Source organism: Haliotis rubra, unplaced genomic scaffold (assembly GCF_003918875.1).
Source record: "Haliotis rubra isolate DU_JTF1 unplaced genomic scaffold, ASM391887v1 Scf589, whole genome shotgun sequence".
In the NCBI taxonomy this organism is placed as follows: Eukaryota; Metazoa; Mollusca; class Gastropoda; order Lepetellida; family Haliotidae; genus Haliotis; species Haliotis rubra.
The window spans coordinates 416,455-437,443 of NW_025767289.1; the positions used below are offsets into that span (position 1 = coordinate 416,455).

Consider the following 20,989-nt stretch of genomic DNA (forward strand, 5'->3'; position numbering starts at 1 on the left):
CAGTGCTAGCCTGTCACACTGCTCTCACATGAAGGGTTGTAAGTGTGGTCAGTGCTAGCCTGTCACACTGATCTCACATGAAGGGTTGTAAGTGTGGTCAGTGCTAGCCTGTCACACTGATCTCACTTTAAGGGTTGTAAGTGTGGTCAGTGCTAGCCTGTCACACTGATCTCACTTGAAGGGTTGTAAGTGTGGTCACTGCTAGCCTGTCACACTGATCTCACATGAAGGGTTGTAAGTGTGGTCAGTGCTAGCCTGTCACACTGATCTCACATGAAGGGTTGTAAGTGTGGTCAGTGCTAGCCTGTCACACTGATCTCACTTGAAGGGTTGTAAGTGTGGCCAGTGCTAGCCTGTCACACTGATCTCACATGAAGGGTTGTAAGTGTGGCCAGTGCTAGCCTGTCACACTGATCTCACTTGAAGGGTTGTAAATGTGGTCAGTGCTAGCCTGTCACACTGCTCTCACATGAAGGGTTGTAAGTGTGGTCAGTGCTAGCCTGTCACACTGCTCTCACATGAAGGGTTGTAAGTGTGGCCAGTGCTAGCCTGTCACACTGCTCTCACATGAAGGGTTGTAAGTGTGGTCAGTGCTAGCCTGTCACACTGATCTCACATGAAGGGTTGTAAGTGTGGTCAGGGTGCTAGCCTGTCACACTGATCTCACATGAAGGGTTGTAAGTGTGGTCAGTGCTAGCCTGTCACACTGATCTCACATGAAGGGTTGTAAGTGTGGTCAGTGCTAGCCTGTCACACTGATCTCACATGAAGGGTTGTAAGTGTGGTCAGTGCTAGCCTGTCACACTGATCTCACATGAAGGGTTGTAAGTGTGGTCAGTGCTAGCCTGTCACACTGATCTCACATGAAGGGTTGTAAGTGTGGTCAGTGCTAGCCTGTCACACTGATCTCACATGAAGGGGTTGTAAGTGTGGTCAGTGCTAGCCTGTCACACTGATCTCACATGAAGGGTTGTAAAGTGTGGTCAGTGCTAGCCTGTCACACTGCTCTCACATGAAGGGTTGTAAGTGTGGTCACTGCTAGCCTGTCACACTGATCTCACATGAAGGGTTGTAAGTGTGGTCAGTGCTAGCCCTCACATGAACACTGATCTCACATGAATGGTTGTAAGTGTGGTCAGTGCTAGCCTGTCACACTGATCTCACATGAAGGGTTGTAAGTGTGGTCAGTGCTAGCCTGTCACACTGCTCTCACATGAAGGGTTGTAAGTGTGGTCAGTGCTAGCCTGTCACACTGATCTCACATGAAGGGTTGTAAGTGTGGTCAGTGCTAGCCTGTCACACTGATCTCACTTTAAGGGTTGTAAGTGTGGTCAGTGCTAGCCTGTCACACTGATCTCACTTGAAGGGTTGTAAGTGTGGTCAGTGCTAGCCTGTCACACTGATCTCACATGAAGGGTTGTAAGTGTGGTCAGTGCTAGCCTGTCACACTGATCTCACATGAAGGGTTGTAAGTGTGGTCAGTGCTAGCCTGTCACACTGATCTCACTTGAAGGGTTGTAAGTGTGGCCAGTGCTAGCCTGTCACACTGATCTCACATGAAGGGTTGTAAGTGTGGCCAGTGCTAGCCTGTCACACTGATCTCACTTGAAGGGTTGTAAAGTGTGGTCAGTGCTAGCCTGTCACACTGCTCTCACATGAAGGGTTGTAAGTGTGGTCAGTGCTAGCCTGTCACACTGCTCTCACATGAAGGGTTGTAAGTGTGGCCAGTGCTAGCCTGTCACACTGCTCTCACATGAAGGGTTGTAAGTGTGGTCAGTGCTAGCCTGTCACACTGATCTCACATGAAGGGTTGTAAGTGTGGTCAGTGCTAGCCTGTCACACTGATCTCACTTTAAGGGTTGTAAGTGTGGTCAGTGCTAGCCTGTCACACTGATCTCACATGAAGGGTTGTAAGTGTGGTCAGTGCTAGCCTGTCACACTGATCTCACATGAAGGGTTGTAAGTGTGGTCAGTGCTAGCCTGTCACACTGATCTCACATGAAGGGTTGTAAGTGTGGTCAGTGCTAGCCTGTCACACTGATCTCACATGAAGGGTTGTAAGTGTGGTCAGTGCTAGCCTGTCACACTGATCTCACATGAAGGGTTGTAAGTGTGGTCACTGCTAGCCTGTCACACTGATCTCACATGAAGGGTTGTAAGTGTGGTCAGTGCTAGCCTGTCACACTGATCTCACATGAAGGGTTGTAAGTGTGGTCACTGCTAGCCTGTCACACTGATCTCACATGAAGGGTTGTAAGTGTGGTCAGTGCTAGCCTGTCACACTGATCTCACATGAAGGGTTGTAAAGTGTGGTCAGTGCTAGCCTGTCACACTGATCTCACATGAAGGGTTGTAAGTGTGGTCAGTGCTAGCCTGTCACACTGATCTCACATGAAGGGTTGTAAGTGTGGTCAGTGCTAGCCTGTCACACTGATCTCACATGAAGGGTTGTAAGTGTGGTCAGTGCTAGCCTGTCACACTGATCTCACATGAAGGGTTGTGGGAGAAGTGTGGTCAGTGCTAGCCTGTCACACTGATCTCACATGAAGGGTTGTAAGTGTGGTCAGTGCTAGCCTGTCACACTGATCTCACATGAAGGGTTGTAAGTGTGGTCAGTGCTAGCCTGTCACACTGATCTCACATGAAGGGTTGTAAGTGTGGTCAGTGCTAGCCTGTCACACTGATCTCACATGAAGGGTTGTAAGTGTGGTCAGTGCTAGCCTGTCACACTGATCTCACATGAAGGGTTGTAAGTGTGGTCAGTGCTAGCCTGTCACACTGATCTCACATGAAGGGTTGTAAGTGTGGTCAGTGCTAGCCTGTCACACTGATCTCACATGAAGGGTTGTAAGTGTGGTCAGTGCTAGCCTGTCACACTGATCTCACATGAAGGGTTGTAAGTGTGGTCAGTGCTAGCCTGTCACACTGATCTCACATGAAGGGTTGTAAGTGTGGTCAGTGCTAGCCTGTCACACTGATCTCACATGAAGGGTTGTAAGTGTGGTCAGTGCTAGCCTGTCACACTGATCTCACATGAAGGGTTGTAAAGTGTGGTCAGTGCTAGCCTGTCACACTGATCTCACATGAAGGGTTGTAAGTGTGGTCAGTGCTAGCCTGTCACACTGATCTCACATGAAGGGTTGTAAGTGTGGTCAGTGCTAGCCTGTCACACTGATCTCACATGAAGGGTTGTAAGTGTGGTCAGTGCTAGCCTGTCACACTGATCTCACATGAAGGGTTGTAAGTGTGGTCAGTGCTAGCCTGTCACACTGATCTCACATGAAGGGTTGTAAGTGTGGTCAGTGCTAGCCTGTCACACTGATCTCACATGAAGGGTTGTAAGTGTGGTCAGTGCTAGCCTGTCACACTGATCTCACATGAAGGGTTGTAAGTGTGGTCAGTGCTAGCCTGTCACACTGATCTCACATGAAGGGTTGTAAGTGTGGTCAGTGCTAGCCTGTCACACTGATCTCACATGAAGGGTTGTAAGTGTGGTCAGTGCTAGCCTGTCACACTGATCTCACATGAAGGGTTGTAAGTGTGGTCAGTGCTAGCCTGTCACACTGATCTCACATGAAGGGTTGTAAGTGTGGTCAGTGCTAGCCTGTCACACTGATCTCACATGAAGGGTTGTAAGTGTGGTCAGTGCTAGCCTGTCACACTGATCTCACATGAAGGGTTGTAAGTGTGGTCAGTGCTAGCCTGTCACACTGATCTCCTACTAAGGGTTGTAAGTGTGGTCAGTGCTAGCCTGTCACACTGATCTCCTACGAAGGGTTGTAAGTGTGGTCAGTGCTAGCCTGTCACACTGATCTCACATGAAGGGTTGTAAGTGTGGTCAGTGCTAGCCTGTCACACTGATCTCACATGAAGGGTTGTAAGTGTGGTCAGTGCTAGCCTGTCACACTGATCTCACATGAAGGGTTGTAAGTGTGGTCAGTGCTAGCCTGTCACACTGATCTCACATGAAGGGTTGTAAGTGTGGTCAGTGCTAGCCTGTCACACTGATCTCACATGAAGGGTTGTAAGTGTGGTCAGTGCTAGCCTGTCACACTGATCTCACATGAAGGGTTGTAAGTGTGGTCAGTGCTAGCCTGTCACACTGATCTCACATGAAGGGTTGTAAGTGTGGTCAGTGCTAGCCTGTCACACTGATCTCACTTGAAGGGTTGTAAGTGTGGTCAGTGCTAGCCTGTCACACTGATCTCACATGAAGGGTTGTAAGTGTGGTCAGTGCTAGCCTGTCACACTGATCTCACATGAAGGGTTGTAAGTGTGGTCAGTGCTAGCCTGTCACACTGATCTCACATGAAGGGTTGTAAGTGTGGTCAGTGCTAGCCTGTCACACTGATCTCACATGAAGGGTTGTAAAGTGTGGTCAGTGCTAGCCTGTCACACTGATCTCACATGAAGGGTTGTAAGTGTGGTCAGTGCTAGCCTGTCACACTGATCTCACATGAAGGGTTGTAAGTGTGGTCAGTGCTAGCCTGTCACACTGATCTCACATGAAGGGTTGTAAGTGTGGTCAGTGCTAGCCTGTCACACTGATCTCACATGAAGGGTTGTAAGTGTGGTCAGTGCTAGCCTGTCACACTGATCTCACATGAAGGGTTGTAAGTGTGGTCAGTGCTAGCCTGTCACACTGATCTCACATGAAGGGTTGTAAGTGTGGTCAGTGCTAGCCTGTCACACTGATCTCACATGAAGGGTTGTAAGTGTGGTCAGTGCTAGCCTGTCACACTGATCTCACATGAAGGGTTGTAAGTGTGGTCAGTGCTAGCCTGTCACACTGATCTCACTTGAAGGGTTGTGAAGGGGTGTGGTCAGTGCTAGCCTGTCACACTGATCTCACATGAAGGGTTGTAAGTGTGGTCACTGCTAGCCTGTCACACTGATCTCACTTGAAGGGTTGTAAGTGTGGTCAGTGCTAGCCTGTCACACTGATCTCACATGAAGGGTTGTAAGTGTGGTCAGTGCTAGCCTGTCACACTGATCTCACATGAAGGGTTGTAAGTGTGGTCAGTGCTAGCCTGTCACACTGATCTCACATGAAGGGTTGTAAGTGTGGTCAGTGCTAGCCTGTCACACTGATCTCACATGAAGGGTTGTAAGTGTGGTCAGTGCTAGCCTGTCACACACTGATCTCACATGAAGGGTTGTAAGTGTGGTCAGTGCTAGCCTGTCACACTGATCTCACATGAAGGGTTGTAAGTGTGGTCAGTGCTAGCCTGTCACACTGATCTCACATGAAGGGTTGTAAGTGTGGTCAGTGCTAGCCTGTCACACTGATCTCACATGAAGGGTTGTAAGTGTGGTCAGTGCTAGCCTGTCACACTGATCTCACATGAAGGGTTGTAAGTGTGGTCAGTGCTAGCCTGTCACACTGATCTCACATGAAGGGTTGTAAGTGTGGTCAGTGTAGGTCACACTGATCTCACATGAAGGGTTTGTAAGTGTGGTCAGTGCTAGCCTGTCACACTGATCTCACATGAAGGGTTGTAAGTGTGGTCAGTGCTAGCCTGTCACACTGATCTCACATGAAGGGTTGTAAGTGTGGTCAGTGCTAGCCTGTCACACTGATCTCACATGAAGGGTTGTAAGTGTGGTCAGTGCTAGCCTGTCACACTGATCTCACATGAAGGGTTGTAAGTGTGGTCAGTGCTAGCCTGTCACACTGATCTCACATGAAGGGTTGTAAGTGTGGTCAGTGCTAGCCTGTCACACTGATCTCACATGAAGGGTTGTAAAGTGTGGTCAGTGCTAGCCTGTCACACTGATCTCACATGAAGGGTTGTAAAGTGTGGTCAGTGCTAGCCTGTCACACTGATCTCACATGAAGGGTTGTAAAGTGTGGTCAGTGCTAGCCTGTCACACTGATCTCACATGAAGGGTTGTAAGTGTGGTCAGTGCTAGCCTGTCACACTGATCTCACATGAAGGGTTGTAAGTGTGGTCAGTGCTAGCCTGTCACACTGATCTCACATGAAGGGTTGTAAGTGTGGTCAGTGCTAGCCTGTCACACTGATCTCACATGAAGGGTTGTAAGTGTGGTCAGTGCTAGCCTGTCACACTGATCTCACATGAAGGGTTGTAAGCGTGGTCAGTGCTAGCCTGTCACACTGATCTCACATGAAGGGTTGTAAGTGTGGTCAGTGCTAGCCTGTCACACTGATCTCACATGAAGGGTTGTAAGTGTGGTCAGTGCTAGCCCTGTCACACTGATCTCACATGAAGGGTTGTAAAGTGTGGTCAGTGCTAGCCTGTCACACTGATCTCACATGAAGGGTTGTAAAGTGTGGTCAGTGCTAGCCTGTCACACTGATCTCACATGAAGGGTTGTGTGCGTGTGGTCAGTGCTAGCCTGTCACACTGATCTCACATGAAGGGTTGTAAGTGTGGTCAGTGCTAGCCTGTCACACTGATCTCACATGAAGGGTTGTAAGTGTGGTCAGTGCTAGCCTGTCACACTGATCTCACATGAAGGGTTGTAAGTGTGGTCAGTGCTAGCCTGTCACACTGATCTCACATGAAGGGTTGTAAGTGTGGTCAGTGCTAGCCTGTCACACTGATCTCACATGAAGGGTTGTAAAGTGTGGTCAGTGCTAGCCTGTCACACTGATCTCACATGAAGGGTTGTAAGTGTGGTCAGTGCTAGCCTGTCACACTGATCTCACATGAAGGGTTGTAAGTGTGGTCAGTGCTAGCCTGTCACACTGATCTCACATGAAGGGTTGTAAGTGTGGTCAGTGCTAGCCTGTCACACTGATCTCACATGAAGGGTTGTAAGTGTGGTCAGTGCTAGCCTGTCACACTGATCTCACATGAAGGGTTGTAAGTGTGGTCAGTGCTAGCCTGTCACACTGATCTCACATGAAGGGTTGTAAGTGTGGTCAGTGCTAGCCTGTCACACTGATCTCACATGAAGGGTTGTAAGTGTGGTCAGTGCTAGCCTGTCACACTGATCTCACATGAAGGGTTGTAAGTGTGGTCAGTGCTAGCCTGTCACACTGATCTCACATGAAGGGTTGTAAGTGTGGTCAGTGCTAGCCTGTCACACTGATCTCACATGAAGGGTTGTAAGTGTGGTCAGTGCTAGCCTGTCACACTGATCTCACATGAAGGGTTGTAAGTGTGGTCAGTGCTAGCCTGTCACACTGATCTCACATGAAGGGTTGTAAGTGTGGTCAGTGCTAGCCTGTCACACTGATCTCACATGAAGGGTTGTTAAGTGTGGTCAGTGCTAGCCTGTCACACTGATCTCACATGAAGGGTTGTAAGCGTGGTCAGTGCTAGCCTGTCACACTGATCTCACATGAAGGGTTGTAAGTGTGGTCAGTGCTAGCCTGTCACACTGATCTCACATGAAGGGTTGTAAGTGTGGTCAGTGCTAGCCTGTCACACTGATCTCACATGAAGGGTTGTAAGTGTGGTCAGTGCTAGCCTGTCACACTGATCTCACATGAAGGGTTGTAAAGTGTGGTCAGTGCTAGCCTGTCACACTGATCTCACATGAAGGGTTGTAAGTGTGGTCAGTGCTAGCCTGTCACACTGATCTCACATGAAGGGTTGTGAAAGCGTGGTCAGTGCTAGCCTGTCACACTGATCTCACATGAAGGGTTGTAAGTGTGGTCAGTGCTAGCCTGTCACACTGATCTCACATGAAGGGTTGTAAGTGTGGTCAGTGCTAGCCTGTCACACTGATCTCACATGAAGGGTTGTAAGTGTGGTCAGTGCTAGCCTGTCACACTGATCTCACATGAAGGGTTGTAAGTGTGGTCAGTGCTAGCCTGTCACACTGATCTCACATGAAGGGTTGTAAGTGTGGTCAGTGCTAGCCTGTCACACTGATCTCACATGAAGGGTTGTAAGTGTGGTCAGTGCTAGCCTGTCACACTGATCTCACATGAAGGGTTGTAAGTGTGGTCAGTGCTAGCCTGTCACACTGATCTCACATGAAGGGTTGTAAGTGTGGTCAGTGCTAGCCTGTCACACTGATCTCACATGAAGGGTTGTAAAAGTGTGGTCAGTGCTAGCCTGTCACACTGATCTCACATGAAGGGTTGTAAGTGTGGTCAGTGCTAGCCTGTCACACTGATCTCACATGAAGGGTTGTAAAGTGTGGTCAGTGCTAGCCTGTCACACTGATCTCACATGAAGGGTTGTAAGTGTGGTCAGTGCTAGCCTGTCACACTGATCTCACATGAAGGGTTGTAAGTGTGGTCAGTGCTAGCCTGTCACACTGATCTCACATGAAGGGTTGTAAGTGTGGTCAGTGCTAGCCTGTCACACTGATCTCACATGAAGGGTTGTAAGTGTGGTCAGTGCTAGCCTGTCACACTGATCTCACATGAAGGGTTGTAAGTGTGGTCAGTGCTAGCCTGTCACACTGATCTCACATGAAGGGTTGTAAGTGTGGTCAGTGCTAGCCTGTCACACTGATCTCACATGAAGGGTTGTAAGTGTGGTCAGTGCTAGCCTGTCACACTGATCTCACATGAAGGGTTGTAAGTGTGGTCAGTGCTAGCCTGTCACACTGATCTCACATGAAGGGTTGTAAGTGTGGTCAGTGCTAGCCTGTCACACTGATCTCACATGAAGGGTTGTAAGTGGTCAGTGTGCCAGCCTGTCACACTGATCTCACATGAAGGGTTGTAAGTGTGGTCAGTGCTAGCCTGTCACACTGATCTCACATGAAGGGTTGTAAAGTGTGGTCAGTGCTAGCCTGTCACACTGATCTCACATGAAGGGTTGTAAGTGTGGTCAGTGCTAGCCTGTCACACTGATCTCACATGAAGGGTTGTAAGTGTGGTCAGTGCTAGCCTGTCACACTGATCTCACATGAAGGGTTGTAAGTGTGGTCAGTGCTAGCCTGTCACACTGATCTCACATGAAGGGTTGTAAGTGTGGTCAGTGCTAGCCTGTCACACTGATCTCACATGAAGGGTTGTAAGTGTGGTCAGTGCTAGCCTGTCACACTGATCTCACATGAAGGGTTGTAAGTGTGGTCAGTGCTAGCCTGTCACACTGATCTCACATGAAGGGTTGTAAGTGTGGTCAGTGCTAGCCTGTCACACTGATCTCACATGAAGGGTTGTAAGTGTGGTCAGTGCTAGCCTGTCACACTGATCTCACATGAAGGGTTGTAAGTGTGGTCAGTGCTAGCCTGTCACACTGATCTCACATGAAGGGTTGTAAGTGTGGTCAGTGCTAGCCTGTCACACTGATCTCACTTGAAGGGTTGTAAAGTGTGGTCAGTGCTAGCCTGTCACACTGATCTCACATGAAGGGTTGTAAGTGTGGTCAGTGCTAGCCTGTCACACTGATCTCACATGAAGGGTTGTAAGTGTGGTCAGTGCTAGCCTGTCACACTGATCTCACATGAAGGGTTGTAGCGTGTGGTCAGTGCTAGCCTGTCACACTGATCTCACATGAAGGGTTGTAAAGTGTGGTCAGTGCTAGCCTGTCACACTGATCTCACATGAAGGGTTGTAAGGTGTGGTCAGTGCTAGCCTGTCACACTGATCTCACATGAAGGGTTGTAAGTGTGGTCAGTGCTAGCCTGTCACACTGATCTCACATGAAGGGTTGTAAGTGTGGTCAGTGCTAGCCTGTCACACTGATCTCACATGAAGGGTTGTAAGTGTGGTCAGTGCTAGCCTGTCACACTGATCTCACATGAAGGGTTGTAAGTGTGGTCAGTGCTAGCCTGTCACACTGATCTCACATGAAGGGTTGTAAGTGTGGTCAGTGCTAGCCTGTCACACTGATCTCACATGAAGGGTTGTAAGTGTGGTCAGTGCTAGCCTGTCACACTGATCTCACATGAAGGGTTGTAAGTGTGGTCAGTGCTAGCCTGTCACACTGATCTCACATGAAGGGTTGTAAGTGTGGTCAGTGCTAGCCTGTCACACTGATCTCACTTGAAGGGTTGTAAGTGTGGTCAGTGCTAGCCTGTCACACTGATCTCACATGAAAGGTTGTAAGTGTGGTCACTGCTAGCCTGTCACACTGATCTCACTTGAAGGGTTGTAAGTGTGGTCAGTGCTAGCCTGTCACACTGATCTCACATGAAGGGTTGTAAGTGTGGTCAGTGCTAGCCTGTCACACTGATCTCACATGAAGGGTTGTAAGTGTGGTCAGTGCTAGCCTGTCACACTGATCTCACATGAAGGGTTGTAAGTGTGGTCAGTGCTAGCCCGTCACACTGATCTCACATGAAGGGTTGTAAGTGTGGTCAGTGCTAGCCTGTCACACTGATCTCACATGAAGGGTTGTAAGTGTGGTCAGTGCTAGCCTGTCACACTGATCTCACATGAAGGGTTGTAAGTGTGGTCAGTGCTAGCCTGTCACACTGATCTCACTGATGAAGGGTTGTAAAGTGTGGTCAGTGCTAGCCTGTCACACTGATCTCACATGAAGGGTTGTAAGTGTGGTCAGTGCTAGCCTGTCACACTGATCTCACTTGAAGGGTTGTAAGTGTGGTCACTGCTAGCCTGTCACACTGATCTCACATGAAGGGTTGTAAATGTGGTCAGTGCTAGCCTGTCACACTGATCTCACATGAAGGGTTGTAAGTGTGGTCAGTGCTAGCCTGTCACACTGATCTCACATGAAGGGTTGTAAGTGTGGTCAGTGCTAGCCTGTCACACTGATCTCACATGAAGGGTTGTAAGTGTGGTCAGTGCTAGCCTGTCACACTGATCTCACATGAAGGGTTGTAAGTGTGGTCAGTGCTAGCCTGTCACACTGATCTCACATGAAGGGTTGTAAGTGTGGTCACTGCTAGCCTGTCACACTGATCTCACTTGAAGGGTTGTAAGTGTGGTCAGTGCTAGCCTGTCACACTGATCTCACATGAAAGGTTGTAAGTGTGGTCACTGCTAGCCTGTCACACTGATCTCACTTGAAGGGTTGTAAGTGTGGTCAGTGCTAGCCTGTCACACTGATCTCACATGAAGGGTTGTAAGTGTGGTCAGTGCTAGCCTGTCACACTGATCTCACATGAAGGGTTGTAAGTGTGGTCAGTGCTAGCCTGTCACACTGATCTCACATGAAGGGTTGTAAGTGTGGTCACTGCTAGCCTGTCACACTGATCTCACTTGAAGGGTTGTAAGTGTGGTCAGTGCTAGCCTGTCACACTGATCTCACATGAAGGGTTGTAAGTGTGGTCAGTGCTAGCCTGTCACACTGATCTCACATGAAGGGTTGTAAGTGTGGTCACTGCTAGCCTGTCACACTGATCTCACTTGAAGGGTTGTAAGTGTGGTCAGTGCTAGCCTGTCACACTGATTTCACATGAAGGGTTGTAAGTGTGGTCACTGCTAGCCTGGCACACTCATCTCACTTGAAGGGTTGTAAGTGTGGTCAGTGCTAGCCTGTCACACTGCTCTCACATGAAGGGTTGTAAGTGTGGTCAGTGCTAGCCTGTCACACTGATCTCACATGAAGGGTTGTAAGTGTGGTCAGTGCTAGCCTGTCACACTGATCTCACATGAAGGGTTGTAAGTGTGGTCAGTGCTAGCCTGTCACACTGATCTCACATGAAGGGTTGTAAGTGTGGTCAGTGCTAGCCTGTCACACTGATCTCACATGAAGGGTTGTAAGTGTGGTCAGTGTCAGGAACTCATACAGCTTAAATAACAAGAGCTTGCAGTCACATATACATGACATTGATCTCCTGGATTCTTGTTAACTGTCCTTCATCAGCTGGTCTTCCCCCTTACCTTCCAGTGCTATAGACAGAATCTTGCAGTCTACCAGCCATTCAAGTATTCTGTCAGAGCGCATAGCAGTCTTGCTGACTTTTGTTCCACTTGAATCTTCTATGAGTTTGGTGACCTGCAAAGATGTTTTGCAGTTAGGGCTATTCGTAAGAGTTTGGAATGAAAAGTATTTGCTTAACAGTAGAAATATTATAAAACTCAATTACATTCAATTCTATACCTGAGACAAAGTATATTTCCATTTGGGTTAACAGTTGAGGTTTTTAAAAAACAACAATGTTGTACCAGGTGAGCTTAAAATACTGCTCATCCATCAAAGTCTGATACACTTAACTTGAATGTGGGTTGTGGTTGTTATCTTGGTTCTGGTTGTTTCATGTCAACTGATTACTTCATTTTACTATTGCTTCCAGCAGATCTTTAACAGTTAAAGTTACCATACAGACTTCCATTCTTTCCAACAGACCAATCTGCCATTCCTGTCTTATAGATCATGCGAATTTAGAGTTGGATAACTGGCTCACATCAGTCCAAGTGTACTTACTGGTCTGTTTTAATCACCATTGTGTGACATACCTCTTTCAGGGAGTTCATCTTGGCATTGAAGTGTGGTGACTGCAGCATGCGTAGAGCTATATCCAGACGAAGTTCATCCAGGTTGTCAACATCATGTGGCCACACACTGATGCACAATAACTTCATGGAAGACAGCAAATCAGATACACTGCCGATTCTCTGTATGAAAACAGTCCAACAGTTCACTCAGAATATTTACATGGCAATGACTTTAGTATGCAATATCAACCTTCTACTGCTTAACATGAACATATGCAGAAATATCTGTATTTCTGACACAGCTAAATGCCATAACCAGTGTCTTGTCATCCGTGTTCTACAATCAGGAAATGCAGGTTGTGGCAACCTGTATTTCCTCATATTATCCACATTGTCTGCCATGGCATTTCCAAAAAAGCTCTGCAGTCAACAAGTTCTGACCACCTCCTTATAACCAAGGTTACAGTTTTCAACAAGAACAGTTTGTGTCTCATTTTTTGGTTATCTCAATGTTTGTTTTATATAAAGAACCTGGCGACTGTGATATTTATTACAAACACACTGTAGCCCCTTTACAATTTCAATATTCATCAAGACACCTTGGATAATGAACTAATTACTGTTCATTGTGTTTAGTTATCTTCTTATCTATTCGTACCATCGTGCACTATATTTCATACCACTGTATAAAGTTTGCTTAAAGAACACTTATTCAGAATCTTAAGTAATCCTTTTTGAGAAAAGAACAAGAAATATGTGTACCTTTTCCTTAAAATCCTTTTCTTCTAGTCCCTGTATATACTTGATTGCCTTCTCCATTCCAGGTGCAAACAACTTTTGAACCACACTCTGACTGAGGAACTCTGCACACGTTCCAAATGGCTTGAGAATAGCTGCCATTGTCTGAAACAAATATACCTCACTATCATTACCTCAAGCATGTATTTGAAATATGTAACTGGTTATCTCTCACTCTCCTGAAATGCATTCAGGGCTCTCAGTCAGTGGTTACATTACAGTAACCTGACGTGATCTTGGGTGATTGGTACCTTTTATCAGGAACTATACACATGGAAACAAGAAGACAAAGTCATCAATATCCCCCACAACGGTAAAATACTCTTCGTGAATATGTCAACTAGTCATGACTATGTCAAATGTTACATTGTTCTTCACATTGAAAACACACATATGTAAACTATTCATATACTAATATGATTGTATCAACAACAGACTGCCTGATTGCTTCCACGGTTTGATGTACCTCAGTAATGTTGATACTGGAAATGGATGGTATTGTCAATTTATGTCATTAGGTTCTTGAATACACACAAAATGGAATTAGACTATTAAAAGGTTTTAAAGTTCTGTTCTCAAAAGGAGCACTACCACCAAAAGTACCATCAAAGTAAAATTTGTTGCCATGGAAATGCAAAAAAAATATTTTATTCAGAAATCCAAAACCAGCAAAAGGCACCCGCCAGACCTACTCATGTGTCAAGTTTGGTGAAGAAATATTGAACGGTTTTAGAGTTCTGCTCCAGAAAAGAGCCCTACCACCAATTTCAGTCGAAGTCAAACCTGTTGCCATGGAAACGCCAAAAGAAGATTTTATTCAGATGTCCAAAACTAACAAAAGGCACCAGTTCAGCATCAGACCTATCTATGTGCCAAGTTTGGGGAAGAAACATTGAACGGTTTTAGAGTTCTACTCCGGATTAGACGAACTTGCATGGACGGACGGACACACCGAAGGACGGACGCCCGGAGTCCAAAACAATACCCCCTGCAAAACGTGTTGTGCGGCATAAAAATTATTGGAACACCTGTGATTCTTCACCAAAATATAGCCATTTATATTCATATCATAATTATGTTCGTTTGTATATTTATTTTGACCCACACCATACACTGAATTTTGATAGGCATGTGCTCCAATCAAAGAGAAGCATCATGTGCAACATGTGTACCTGTCATTAATCAAATATCAAGTTTCAGTAAACTGTTCTCACAGCTTGATGACTTCACAGTCTAAGCATAACGTTTTCCTTTGTGTGAATATTGGTGAGCCACAAAAAACATGTAATTTTTCAAGTAAAATTGATATTTTTATACTTATCCTGACTCATGATCGTTTGCTTATCTCCCTTTTCCTTGCAAATGGTAGTGGAACACTTGAATCCCTTGAAGTTCCCAAAGTGGACGTAAAAATACCCTCACCCACGAGTTACCTCCCTTTTGCCCTTTCCTGCGCAAACAGTCATGTGACCAGCCTTACTTGTCACTCTCTCCTGATTTTCTGCCCATGCACTTGGATCTGCTGTGAAATCCAAAGTGTATTCAGCGGGGAGGTTGGGAGGGCTTCTCGTCATGAGTCAGGATAAGTATAAAAATTTCAATTTTACTTGAAAAATTACATATTTTTTCTTATCCTGACTCATGATCTTTTGCTTATAGAATCAGACGGATTGATGGTGGGTCAAGCCACTTCCTAGATTCATCAGCTGTCCTTAGATACGTCCTGTATCCCCCCCATGGGAACTGCGAAACGGCATTTCCATGATCCTATTCTTCTGACTTCCGTTATAACTCGGGGGGACCACTTTCTTGTCTTACTTCACTCTCAGACAAGTTGAATCTTCTTGATTCATGTGGCTTAAGATATACTCGTATCTTCTTTTTACTAGATATCTAATACAACCCGTAGATTATGATAAGATCTTTATCATAAATGAGTTGCAACCCCTTCACGTACAGGTAAGATCATTACCCGTACAGGATCTTTAATCACTCATGCTAGTCTGTGCGCATGGACTTTCAAACTAATACTTTTCCTTAGTAAAAGTTATCAACAAGTCAACGTGATAAAGGGTGAGATTTTCCAACTCAGTGCCCTTGCGGAACCGTTAGTCGCTGTGCTACAACGAGAGGCCCAAATTGGTGAATGCCTGAGACGTCTTCGGTGGCTATGTCTCGGAGGTAGTGGTTGGCAAACACCATGTCTGACTTCCAAAAGCAGCCCTCCATAATTGCTAATATAGAGCAATTTCCGTGCAGAGCTAGTGTTGACGCCAGAGCTCTGACTTCGTGTGGGTTGGAAACTCGAGGAGGTTCTAGTCCTGCTGCTTTATAGGCTCTCAATATGACGGCTCTCATCCAGAACGATATCGTCATTCTTGAGACTTCTGCTGATGTCTCTGTGGATAATGGATGAACAGGCACTTGAATTTTCGTCTCCTTGTCTTAAGTCTTTTGAAGATATATTTTCAGGGCTCTGACCGGACACAAGGATAGGTCCTCTATATCCTCTGGTCCAAGAATTGTAGATAGCGCTGGTACGTGGAACTGTCTATCTGGTTGACCAGGTAGTTGGTTCTTGGCAATGGAGTCCCATCTAAGTCCTAGATGAACTGCAGCATGTTACCCGTGTCGAATCTAGTTCGACAAAAGTCCAGCGCATGTATCTCTGATATTCGAGCTGCCGTGGCTAGCGCAAACAGGAACAGAGTCTTCTGTGTCAGCAACTCGAAGGTAGTCTAGTCTAGAGGTTCGTAGGCATCACTTGTAAGATGACGTAGAATTACATTCAGATCCCAGGCCGGAGCTCTGAACTTCTTTTGTTGGTCCTCCAGTTTAAAGATCTCAGCAGAGCAAGTAATTCTGGTACTTTCGTCAACTTGATGCCTGTTTTCATGGTAATCACTGTACTGATGGCAGCGAGGCATGTAGATAATGTCGAACCTTTCAGATGTCTAGTCTGTCTAAGATGACACAGGTATTACGCCACTTGAGGATGAGTAGCTTTCATCGCAATGAACTTCAGCCACTTGTCATCATACAGGTTACGAGTAGATCTGCATAACGCTGCGTTATTGCCTTGGCTGCCCTGGCGGAGTATCCTCTTTTCTTCAAACATGTTTTGATACGGTCCACACGTGTAGCTGGAACAGTGATGGGTTCCCGTGGACTTGCTTGGTGTGCGGATGTATGAGTAAGTTCAGCCAATCTGGTAACTTGATTGTTGGACTTTCGAGATCTTCTATTAGGTCTAGGAACCATACTCTCGCTGGCCAGTATGGCGTGACCAAAGTCAGTTGTAGCGCCTGCGTCTTTTTTATCTTTCGTACTTTCAGTAGTAATATCAGTGGTGGAAACGCATAAGCGTTTAGTCCTTCCCATGATATGTTCAGTGCATCTGTTGCCCAAGCTTGAGGATCTGGAACTGTAGTTGTTTGTTGAACCTCGTGGCAAACAGGTCTATGCATGGGGATCCTATTTCCCTTATGATGAAATGCTTCTGGATGGAGCATCCATTCTGTCGGTGACGGGTGCAGTGGTCGGGAGAGAGTGTCTGCAAGCACGTTCTTGGCTCTGGGTATGTGACACGCCTTTATCCAGATGAGTGCCTCCTCCGTGATGTCCAACAACTGGAATGTGAGCTGTAGTAGGCTTGGTGATCTTGTAGATCCTTGCCGATTTATGGAGAATGCCACTGAAGAGTTGTCCGTGTGGACCATCAGCATTCTGTTGATCAGCGAGCTCGACCAAGTTTTAAGGCGTTGATCACAGTTTTCATCTCCAGCAGATTGATGTGAAGATGCTGCTCTGTTTTGGACCACTTCCTTGATGCAACTTGATTGTTGAGATAGGCACCCCAACCTTGCATCGATCGTCTACGTAGGGATGTGTGTCGAAGGCCGGCTCTTGTAAATAGGTCCCTCCGCGCAGACATTCGACCTGTGGGTCCACCAAAGTAGGTGCCTCTTAAGATTGTCTGGCAGCAAGATAGGGTCGACACTGTCCAGATGTTTTGTCAAAACCGTTGCAGCGGACTTAGTTGTAACCTTCCTAGTGCGAGTCAAGTCCTGCGCCGAGGTTAGTAGACCGAGTACACATTGCCATGATCGTAGTGTTAACGGAGAGATGACTGCTTGTGGAATTATGGCTTGTATCTTGACCCAATGATCTTCTGGGATCACAATTCGATTCTGTGTTGTGATAATTCTTATTCCCAACAATTGAAGATCTTCTTTGATTCCAACTCCAACTTCATCAGGTTCACTAGCCATCCTAGTTGTGTGAGCAACTTAATTGTGAAGTTCAGCTGCTGTCTGAGTTGATTGGCACTTTGAAGAACCTGTATGCTGTCGTCCAGATAACCGGCACTGCGGAGACCTAGATGCTGCAGATAGGTGCCGATAGGCTTGGTTATTCGTATGAATAATCATAGAGCCGAAGATATTCCAAATGGTAGGACGTTTCATTGGAAGTGCTAACCTCTGATTGCAGGAATGATACATCATTCTTCCCCTTATATACGCAGGCAATCTGTGTTGATCAGCAGACATCGAAGCGTTGTTTATTTATAGCAAGGCTGGCTCCAGTGTAGCATCGCAGGGGACAGGTACTCATACCAACTTTTTATCAGCGACAGCTTCCAAAATAAACATAGTTTATGCTGCTGTCAAGGCTAGACATCTATTAGATTCCCATGATGATAACAGGCCATAGTTGTATGCTGTTTCCAAGGCTGCGAATGAAGTATTCCCCCCATACCACGGGTTTGTTTACAAATCAGTAAACTTGCTTGTGCCTGCTCTGTCAGTGGGAGGCGTTGTCTGACGTGGACCAATCAGCTTCAAGCATGACGTCACCGGTGTTGTAGCAATTTGGCCTCGATAAAATCTGGTGCAATTAGTTGGTTGAGTAAAAGTGTGCGTAATTCTACGCCGCTCATATAAACCTCTTGAATAAGGGTTGCTACAAGTGTAAAAAAATCTTGTTCAGTGATATAAATCACGTATTCCCATTGTGGATAATATAAACCAGCATGACGAAGGAGGCTGTCGAGACATATGTCTGTATGGATCTTGAAGAAATACCGATGTTGAATCTATTTGATAGGATATAAAATCCTAATCCCCATGCTGAGTGACGAGTGTTAATAATATCATCTGTACGTCCGTTCCAAGGATTCTTGAATGCGTTGTTAACCTTAAGCCCTTTACAAAGGTCGCCTTGAGGTTCTCCAGTACTTGAGATATTGGCTTCATAGATGACATCATATTGGAGTCGAAGTCATCAGCGTATATGCAGTACGTCTCTGTTGGGTTGGAGTGAGTGAGTGAACTACAATATCCGCAGGCCATTTGTTACCCGGTATAAGACCTCAGCATCCGTATAGATGAAGGGATTCCTTTCATCAAGTAGGTTCTCGTCTGAAACTGAACCTATACATGTATAAGGTTTGTGCAGGTTGTAGAGTTGTGCAGGCTGTAAACTGAAGAGATCGCATATGTTGTAGATCTTTTTGTTGAGTCGAGTCAACATCCTGCCGGTTGATGTTAAGGGTTTGTTAACCCTAGGGTTCACGAACCCTGTAGATGTCTGCGTTGCTGTTATCTGCCTGTAGATCTGAGAGTTCTCGAACCTTGTAGATGTCTGCAGCTTTCTCAAAGCTGTGCGTAGGTAAGAAGGTACCTTGGATATAGGTTCAGTCAGAGGAATAGTCACCGGGTCAAAGTCGTCATTACACATCTTATAAGTGTAGACTTCTTCTATATCCTTAGAAGGAGACTCCAAGTTCAAACCATTGGCTATCCAAGCTGTAACCTCTGAGTCCGGGAAGACGAAGTCTGGATATTCATCAGTTATCTCCTGATCGGTAGAGCCATGCCTCTGCGAATCATCCTCTGCGAACCTGTATCCCTTCTCGAACCTCCATCATCCTTTCGCGAACTGGAGATTCCTCCCTTCGCGAACGTCTATCTTGAGAGTCCTCTCTTCGCCAACATCTATCTGTGGATTCATCTCTTCGCGAACCTCTGTGATATGAGCCTACTCTTCACGAACCTCTGTCGCTAGATGTATCCCTTCACGAACCTCTGTGATTTGAGCCTTCTCTTCGCGAACCTCTGTCTCGTGATGAGTGACTTCGCGAACGTCTGTGAGAGATATGAGATCTCGATCTAGAACGGCTAGGTGTAGGAGATGGATCCTTCGATGTTCTCGAACGTTGAGGGTTCGCAGATGTAGAACGTTGAGTACGCATCTCATGTCTCCTATCTTCCTCCAAGATGACATAGTCGTCCGACTGTGGAGACCTTCGCAAAGGTGTACGTTCGCCAACGTAGTCTTGAGACGTAGTTCTCTGAGGAGTAGGTTTGCACAAGTCCGTGGGTTCGCACAGGTCTGTAGGTTTGCGCACGATGTCAGTTTACGAGAATCTTCGCCGAGCCTTCGCTTCTTCCTCGAACCTACGTTCCATCATGGCCATCATCTGGTTGGTGAATTGTCTCATAATTTCACCCGGATCAAGTTCTGCGTTGATTGAAGCTGCTGCGGTGTAGAAGAAGTGTAGTAGTTCGTCAAACAGCTAGCCTGCTGTGACCGTTGCAGGAAACGATCTAGTAGTCATGGAAGTCGATTGAGTCGCCGATCTCGTAGATACTTCGGGTAGAAGTAACGGGGGAGCATAAAAAAACGTCTACTTCATGTGGAGGTAATATCTCTTCGTTGAGGATTTCTGATGCGTTGACTTACTAGGCCGCGAAGATTTACCCTCCGATCTGGTAACAGATGCTTTCTTCTGCGACGTAGAAGTAGATGATGTCTTTTTCTTAGCTTAAGTCGGAATCAACTGCATTGTAGCCGATCTATTCTTGGCCCCCGTACCAGCAGACTGCCCCTGCAACGTACTCAACATAGCACCAGTATTATGAATTTCAGCAGTAGCAAGCAACATGCGGTTTGCAGGCCGATCTCCTGTTTTATCAGCCGTGACTTGAGATGACTTCCTCACCCAATCCATGGCACGTCTATAGATATAAGACAAATTTTGATTAAATTGTAGATTTGATAAATCAACACAATAAGTACAGCGCAAGCTGGAAGAACATGGTTTTATGCACAAAGGGCAATGGGGGTGAGGATCAGCCACGGATAACCTGTGCCTGCAAACACTGCAAGATTTCATGAAATGTAAACAAAGTTACATAACGATGAAATTATGACACAAATACAAATAATTTTTACAATTTATTTTACATATAATATATAGTAGTTATTGCCAAATCCATACACAGCATAATTTTGAAGAATAGGACCTAAATAAAAAGGACATAATGCCGTATATGGGACTCCAGTGCTCGCCCAACCATCCACTTATGCGAAAAGGGAGAGAGTGACAAGTAAGGCTGGTCACATGACTGTTTGCGCAGGAAAGGGCAAAAGGCAGGTAACTCGTGGGTGAGGGTATTTTTACGTCCGCTGCGGGAACTTCAAGGGATTCAAGTGTTCTACTACCATTTGCAAGGAAAAGGGAGATAAGCAAAAGATCATGAGTCGGGATAAGAAAAAATATATGGTATTAATGTGGTACTTTAAAAGTCTATGGTGATTAAATTGTTTATGTTTGTATGTTTACAAATATTCTGTCACACTTTCTCGAAAGCACTTTGTACTGTTCTTCAATGAGGTTCTTTTAATTTTCAATATTTTAAGGACAAGATGAATATATAATAACAACATATTAGAATATGTTATTTCTGGAAAGTTAATCATGAACCAATATCTCATGGTTGAGAAAATGTGAGCGCACCTGATACCTATTCTCAGCTTTAAAGAGACTGAACCAGATTAATCTTCCAAGATATTTTTTATGGATTAAACTTCTTTTTTAATTTCTCTCACAACGTTTGAGACCATTCCAGG

The 20,989-nt window shown here is 46.0% G+C and overlaps 1 protein-coding gene across 1 annotated transcript in view; it reads right to left on the reverse strand.

The window, feature by feature from the left end:
- LOC124254974 (ubiquitin carboxyl-terminal hydrolase 24-like) overlaps positions 1-20,989 on the reverse strand; it is a 292,052-nt gene that overhangs the window by 243,982 nt on the left and 27,081 nt on the right. Inside the window, 3 exon segments of the mRNA XM_046688817.1 lie at positions 11,723-11,837; positions 12,299-12,457; positions 13,040-13,180. Of these exon segments, the coding sequence (XP_046544773.1) occupies positions 11,723-11,837; positions 12,299-12,457; positions 13,040-13,180 (415 nt within the window).